We start from the raw sequence: 7,700 nt of genomic DNA on the forward strand, positions 1-7,700 counted from the left end.
AGGGAAAACAATTACAGTTCTTTTAACGCTCTGTTATAGGCTGTATTTTTCATGCTCTTATCTTGTTGCTAGTCTCTAAGGTTTCTCTTCGCTTTTAGTGTCATGTCCAAACCCAGACAGAATCCTCTCACTGTGGTTTTCCTAGTGCCATATGAAGTCCAGAAATGTGTCTCAAAGGGGGGGATACTGCTGTTTAATGTTGCCCAGTGGGATCTGCTACTGTTGAAAGAACATCACACTGATTTCTGTTCAGTTCTAGGACCACATTTTTTTTCTTTATATTTTTATTACCCAACCTAGTTATTTAATGTGTTCTGGTTTTGCATTTGACTGTTTTCCTAAAGGAGTCGATTTGAACTTTCCTATATTGAATTTAATTTGTTGGATTTTATGTTTAAGTATGCCTTCCAACTAATCAAAATAACTTAAAATTTAATTCTCGTCCTTGAAAGTATTTTGCAGCCTCATGTTTGATAATAAAAGGTGTATAATATATCTCTTAGTTTTGCTTCAGCCACCAAATTGCTGAGGTAAATATGAAATCATAGCAGATCTTTAAGACTTGGAATTCATTAAGATACTTGAAGTGAATGTTAAACTGATGTCTTAACTGCATCCAGTATTTCAGTTAGCTATATGTATGGTAGCTTACCCTGAACAGATTTGGTAATTTAATCATGAAAACACAGTGGCTTTCAAGTTGACCTGCCGCATCACTGTAGTGCAGATTACATTCAAAGTCCATACACAAAATACTTGTATCTGTTTCTGTTTATTTCCCCTCTTCTTAGCATTAACTGACAGATGATGAGTATTTGTTGCTCTCTGTTGTAACTCCTGTATTAGATGTTCTTACATATGTTCCTGAAATCATAACATTCTAGATTAGAACTTCTTTCTGTTCTTAGTGTCCTTGGTTCTGACAGTGTAAGTTTTCTTGATGGTTACAGGTTCTGAGCCCTCGGACTGATATTGGTGTTTATGGGAGCAGTAAGAATAGGCGGAAGAGGGTGAAGGAATTAATGGAGAAAGAAAAGGAGAAAGAGCTTGACTTGGAATCCCTAAGTGAACTGGAGGATGGGCTGGAGGAGGCCAGGGACACTGCAGCTGTGGTAAGGAACAATGAAAGGTAGTGTCTCCTGATGCGTAGGTTTGATTTGTCTCTAATCTGTGTACAGATCTTAGAGAAGAACTGATTAATGAATCTCACTGCAACAAATACCTAATACTATGATGTTTGACACAATAATATAGTTCAGCTTTAATTGCAGTGGAAGTAGAGGGGGTAGCACAAGTTCAAAATGTAAGTGCTGGTATTTGGTATGTATTGGGCTATGTGTAAGACTTAAGTGCTCTTGGTTTATTTTCTGTGTGTGCTCATCTAATATTGTTAACATTTATCCTACCAAAATAATGTGGAATGAGGTGCAACGCTGCCTTAAACTGTACCAAGGCATATTTGGTTAGGTCGATTTTGAAGGCATCTTCTAAGCACTTGGTCATAGAAACTGGATGAGGGGGAATGTTATATTTATTTCCTCCTTGTTGGGAGAATATTGATGCAGCTAATCAGAAGAATTTGCTGCTATCTGGCTGTCTCTTCTCTGGGAACAAAGAAAATGTATGCAGGCTCATTAATGTGGCATATATACAATCTATGTTACCTTAGTGTGCTTTGTTATAGTTAACTTGAACAGGGCCACTGAGGGAATGCAAGTTGCTTCGGGGGATATGTGGTCACTCAGTGCTCCTGGTGTGTAGTCAGTGTTGAAAAAATGCTCAGCTGCATTGTCTCAGATGGATGGAACAGATTCTGACTTCTTTTCTGGACTCAAAACCTGTTCCTCTGGTGACCTTATGACAGGTGGTATTACGAGCTTCAGAAACTTTGTAGGTATGGAGAAGGTTATCTGAAGTTTACATAGAATCTCTGCCAGAAGGACTCAGGGGAGTAATGAGTAATTGAGGAGGGGGTATTTTAGCTAAAGTTTTAATTATATCATACAATTCCTTAATTTTGGGCTAGTTTAACAGCGAAAAACTCTTGATACAGGTTTTTCTTTTTCTTTTCCTGTGTTGTAAGAACATGATCTCTCTTAGCTGTGAAGATCACGCACTGTTTTTTGTCTTTGCTGGATAGGTGGCTATATTCAAGGAGCGCGAACAGAAGGAGATTGAAGCCATGCATGCTCTCAGGGCAGCTAACTTGGCCAAGATGACTATGGTGGATCGGATTGAAGAAGTCAAATTCTGCATCTGCCGCAAAACAGCTATTGGATTCATGCTACAGTGTGAGCTGTGCAAAGACTGGTTTCATAGTGGCTGCGTGCCCCTTCCCAAAACAAGTTCTCAGAAGAAGGGCTCTAGTTGGCAGGCTAAAGAAGTGAAATTTCTGTGTCCACTTTGCATGCGTTCTCGAAGGCCACGGCTTGAGACGATATTGTCTCTGCTGGTATCCCTGCAGAAGCTGCCTGTACGGCTACCAGAAGGGGAGGCGTTGCAATGCTTGACAGAACGTGCCATGAGTTGGCAGGACCGAGCACGGCAGGCTTTGGCCACTGACGAGTTGTCCTCTGCTTTGGCTAAGCTTTCTGTGCTTAGCCAGCGAATGGTGGAACAGGCGGCACGGGAGAAAACGGAGAAAATAATCAGTGCAGAGCTACAGAAAGCAGCAGCTAACCCAGACCTGCAGGTAGGGATGTGGATGTCTTGTTCTTTACTGTGCTTTTCCTTATTCAGTGTGTCAAAATGCGTTACCTTTCTTGCAGAAGCTCATGGGAGCAGGAAGGGCAGTTAAAGTTTGAGACATACCAAAATTGCCTAGTTCAGTGCTCTGCAGGCTGTGTCTGCCTTCAGCTGGTTACAGACTGGTCCACAATCAACCCTGTTACTTTAGACTCGCTGTCAATAGCAACTGTTGAAGCTGTAAGAACCTTCCTTCAGATCTAACAGCTGGCTAAGGGCCTGAAGATGTACAAAGCAGTGGCTGCTTTGGTGCCCAAATTCCATTTCCCTCTTGACAGAATGGCAGGTCTCAATATTTATATATATTTTCATGGATTGTCATTCTCAGGCATTTGGTGTCTTGTTAGTAAATTTCAGTGAGTACTCTATAAAACAAACATCAAACACTGATACTTCTGAATCTCTTCATCTTAAAATGAAGAGACCAGTAATTGGATGATGCTGTGTTTGTACAACCACAGGCTATAATTTGGCAGCACTGAACAGCAGTATCTAGATCTTTCTAGTCACTATTATTCATAAACATGGAACTAAAATGTAATAGAACCTTGTCTTTGGATATTTCCATATTTTTCTTCATATCTTGCTGTAATTAGACTTTTCTGTGACTGTCCAGGCAGTTATCCTCATGCCAACAGAACCACTGTTTTCTTTGTCAGTAACTTAGCTTTTTTATAGGTTTTTTTGGTGGAAATTTCATTGTTTCATACCCATATTCCATTTTTCTTTAGGGACACTTGACTAATTTCCAGCAGTCAGCCTTTAACAGAGTGATAGGTAGTGTGTCCTCATCCCCACGGCAGACTTTGGATTATGATGATGAAGAGACAGACTCTGATGAAGACATCAGGGAGACGTATGGCTATGACATAAAGGTAAGTAGTCCAGTGTGGCTTCTTTTCATGGAAGAACACCTGTTTTTATTAATTTATTTAAGAATGTTTTTCATATCTTAACCAATCTCTGTACATTCTGCCTGGGCTCCTGTTGCTCAAAAGGTAGTACTTGATTTTACCTGAATGCCTCAGCTTGGGAATATTGGGGAGTTTTGTAACGTTTCTGTTAAAAATTTCCAAATGTCCTGTAATTTGAGTTTCAAAAGGTGCTTTTTAGTGCTAAGGAGAAAGATAAATGTCTCAAGGGATATGGATTTTTAATAGCATGGAAGATGAACATTCTCTAAATGGGCCACAAAGGCATACCATGAATCATAAATATGAGTAAGTGTCTATATGGAGAGGTCTTCAGCAGTTTTTGCTACAGCGAAAAATCAGTCTTTGAAAACTGCGTGACCTGTAAGAAGTTTCCTGACCAGAGCTTCTTTTGTGCTTCCATACCTTTCTCTTCATTCAACCCTTATATAAAGGAAATATATCTGTTCAATTTTGGATGCGTGGAAATATTCAGAACTAGATGTATGGTTTGTGTTCTGAAATTCGTGTCAGGATTCAGTTCAGAAATCAGAAATACAGTTACATTTTTAAAATATAGAAGAACTGTTGTGAGAGAAGGCAGTTGTAGAGGCAGGCAACTGTTTTCAGTGTGATGTATTTCACTTCAGAACTTCTGAAATATGCTTTTGATATACATAGAGACAAAACCAATGCCACTGTTTTCTCTTGTGCAGTGTTTTCTTTTTAGCAGTAGTGTCATATCTACCTTAAAAGATGCTAACTTAAAAGACAGTGTGGTTGTGCAAATTATTCTAAGGTAGATTTTCTGGTTTATAAAGGGACAGAAGATTTTCCAGGTATAATTTGCCTCAATCTCTTGTTTTTAGTATTTTGTTTCTAAGCAGCTTTTATGCAAATACACGCATTTGTCTTACAGTCCCATGTGAAATACCAGCAAGAGTACATTGCAATTGGATGTTAGAGCTTTTAATTAAATTTTATATATATAAAAATAAAAATAATTTCCAAACTGTTTTTTGCATAAGGAGTCATAATAAGGCATTTCTGAAAGATGTGATCTTTTCTGAGGCTATGATGAAGCATATGTCAAGAAAGATGGCATATGCTTGTCAGGATCTGAGGGTTTTGCAGGGGTGTAATTTCATTTGGTTAATGATTCTGTTGTCATAATTTCAAAATATGTTATTAACCCTTTCAATTTGGATGTCCACCATTATATGTACTTCTAAAAACCTTACAGTAAAAGTCTGTTGAAACAAAGCTGATAGGGAAGAGAAATGTCTTTGTTAGGTCAGCTAGCATGATTAGAATAGAAGACAGGTTTTCAGGCAATCAAATTTTTCAGGTCTAAACTTAGAAGCAGCAGAGTTCAAAAGAAATTGCAAAGTTGCCCAGAGTTTAATTGTTTTTATACTATTGGCTTTCAAGGGTTGAGTTTTTCCAGTTCATGATCTATAAACATTTTCCAGTGGAATGTTACGTTTTAAAATGGTGTATAGAATATGCTGCATCATGTATGAATTGGCTTTTAAAAACTTTGTGTGGATCTTGTAGAAATAATCCTTGGGTCCCTAAGGGTTCGTAGATTTTATTTCCAAAACCATTGGCTTGGGCATCTCAAGTACAACAGTGGTTACAAGAACACGTTGAGAAGGCCTGTCTGATTATATTGTGCTTCTTCTACCTAAAACATGACTCTTGGCAGCAAATACTTTATTATGAGTGCCACAACTAGACTTGTTCTAGCATTTATTCCAAGGAGAGTAATTCACTGATCAAATTTACTGTAAAATTTCTTCACCTTTAATTGCCATATTTTTTTTCTTCATGTATTTTCTCTTGTCGCTTTGCACCTGTGTTGCCTGCGACCACCAAGCAGCGATACCTTTGTATTAATTTCCCTATTGGCCTTGAACTTTCTTTAATCTAGTGTAATATGATACCCAGAACAGGATACTCTACAAGATATAACTTTTACTATGTAGGGTGAAGTACCTTCTTCTTTCTGAATATATTTATTCTATCTATTCATCTGGGCAATTCAAATCTGAATTTCCGACTACTAGTTCTGTGCTGAAATCATTAGCATGATTACATTCAGTTACATTCCTTTTAAGAATGTAACTGAAAGCCAGAGAGAGATTACCGTTCTTAAACTCCCTTTTTATGTCATGAAATGACAGTGTCTGGGTGGTACAATATCCTGAGCTGGCCATTTTGGGACCCACACAACTAATCTTCAGGTAAATATCGTCAATAACTGCTCTACAGCCTTTCTTTCCTTTTTAAGCCAGCTTTGTGGTTTTTACTGTTTTCTGAAAGATACAGGCTTTAAGTATGTTTGGCCCATCGGCCAGTTTCATGACAAAGGTGATGGGGTAGCTAAATTCTGGAAAGTGAAAATAGGCAGCTGGTTGAGGATATTATCCTTACTAAGTTCACCTGCAGGAGTGAGTAAGAAGAGGGAGCAGCTCATACTAGGAGGTATCAGGGAATCTACTCAGAGGGGCTCATGCCTTTGGATTCTCTGCCTAATGTTATATAAAGTCAAACAAAGCTTCTCTCACTCCTAAGACATTTCTAGTCTCTTTTATCTTAATGGATCTACCTGAACCTGAAGGCACGCGTCCTGTTTCAAGAGCGTGATGCATCTAAAAAGTCTAGCACCATCCCACACAATGCATTGATCTGAGCACAAGCCAATGCCATCAGTATTGTATTCACAGAAATAATTCACAACAGTGTCAAGTATTCCAGCCCTCTTCCTTTCAATGTTTGGCGCTATCTTAAAAGGGTTCAAGACTGCCATAGGAAAGTCCTGATCTCAGAGCAACACTGATTGTTTGCCATTATGTTGATAGTTGTTCCTGAGTTGGAATACCCTGTTTTTTCCTGACCTGTAACACCTTTAAGAATTTCTTTCTGTAGTAACCATTATTTACTCAGCATATTCCTGCTTTTCTAATGATGCCAGGCTTTTTATTGTCTTGCAGTAAAATTTTTCAAGCAAAAAATAATCATGTAGGCTGAGTGAGCCTCTTTGCGTTGTGTTGACTTCTGAAGACCATACTTAACGATCTGCTGAGTGAGAAAGATCATCCAGAGTTTCTCCTGCACTAGCTATAAATCTGTTGACCTATGTCCATAGGGGCTGTATATAAGTAGGGGTGTAACCTGTACTGTTTGCACGTGGTCTCACTGTCTTAGTGGGGTGCTTCTAAGTAGGGTTTTTGGAACAGCAGGCTGGTTAGTCTTAGTAGAATTTACTTTGAAGCAGGTATTTCCTGGATTCAGATGTTGCATGTTTTCTGTGGGTCTTTTTCAGGACAATGCCAGTGTAAAATCTTCTAGCAGCTTGGAGCCAAATTTATTTTGTGATGAGGAAATCCCCATTAAATCAGAGGAAGTGGTGACACACATGTGGACTGCTCCCTCATTCTGTGCTGAACATGCATATTCGTCTGCTTCTAAAAGCTGCTCTCAAGGTATTTGCTTTGGTGTACATTGAGATAAAATTGAACAAGTAGCTGGTCAGAGCAGACAATGAGGAGGGGAACTGTGCTGTTACCTGTGGTAGTTCTAGAGGATATGTTGTTTGAGGAAGGTACAGTAGAGTTATATTGCAGTTAAGTTTCCTGAGGTCTGTTATGTAAACCTGTGTCAGTGGGTTTTCTTGCTTGGGATTGTCTCCCTCCTTAGATTGTTTTAAAAGTATGTAATTTCTTTTGATTTTGACCTCTTCCTTTTATTCTTATATGACTTGCCTCCTGTCTAAAAGGTTCTAGCACTCCAAGGAAGCAGCCTCGAAAGAGTCCCCTGGTACCTCGCAGTTTGGAGCCGCCTGTATTGGAGCTGTCAGCTGGAGCGAAAGCTCAACTAGAAGATCTAATGATGGTAGGAGATCTACTGGAGGTGTCACTGGACGAGACTCAGCACATCTGGCGGATTTTACAGGCTACTCATCCACCCTCTGAGGACAGGTTCCTTCATGTCATGGAGGTATGGAACTTGATGCAATATTCTGGTATAGGAACCCCCCCC

General features: G+C 39.2%; 1 protein-coding gene across 1 annotated transcript in view; it reads left to right on the forward strand.

Moving 5' to 3' along the window:
* Positions 1-7,700, forward strand: part of KDM5A (lysine (K)-specific demethylase 5A) — a 47,747-nt gene that overhangs the window by 33,271 nt on the left and 6,776 nt on the right. Inside the window, exons 20-24 of the mRNA XM_010134140.1 lie at positions 951-1,112; positions 2,141-2,692; positions 3,477-3,620; positions 6,985-7,144; positions 7,438-7,658. Of these exons, the coding sequence (XP_010132442.1) occupies positions 951-1,112; positions 2,141-2,692; positions 3,477-3,620; positions 6,985-7,144; positions 7,438-7,658 (1,239 nt within the window). The remainder of the gene's footprint in view (positions 1-950; positions 1,113-2,140; positions 2,693-3,476; positions 3,621-6,984; positions 7,145-7,437; positions 7,659-7,700) is intronic.

This window comes from Buceros rhinoceros, unplaced genomic scaffold (genome assembly GCF_000710305.1).
Source record: "Buceros rhinoceros silvestris isolate BGI_N320 unplaced genomic scaffold, ASM71030v1 scaffold11334, whole genome shotgun sequence".
Taxonomy (NCBI): Eukaryota; Metazoa; Chordata; class Aves; order Bucerotiformes; family Bucerotidae; genus Buceros; species Buceros rhinoceros.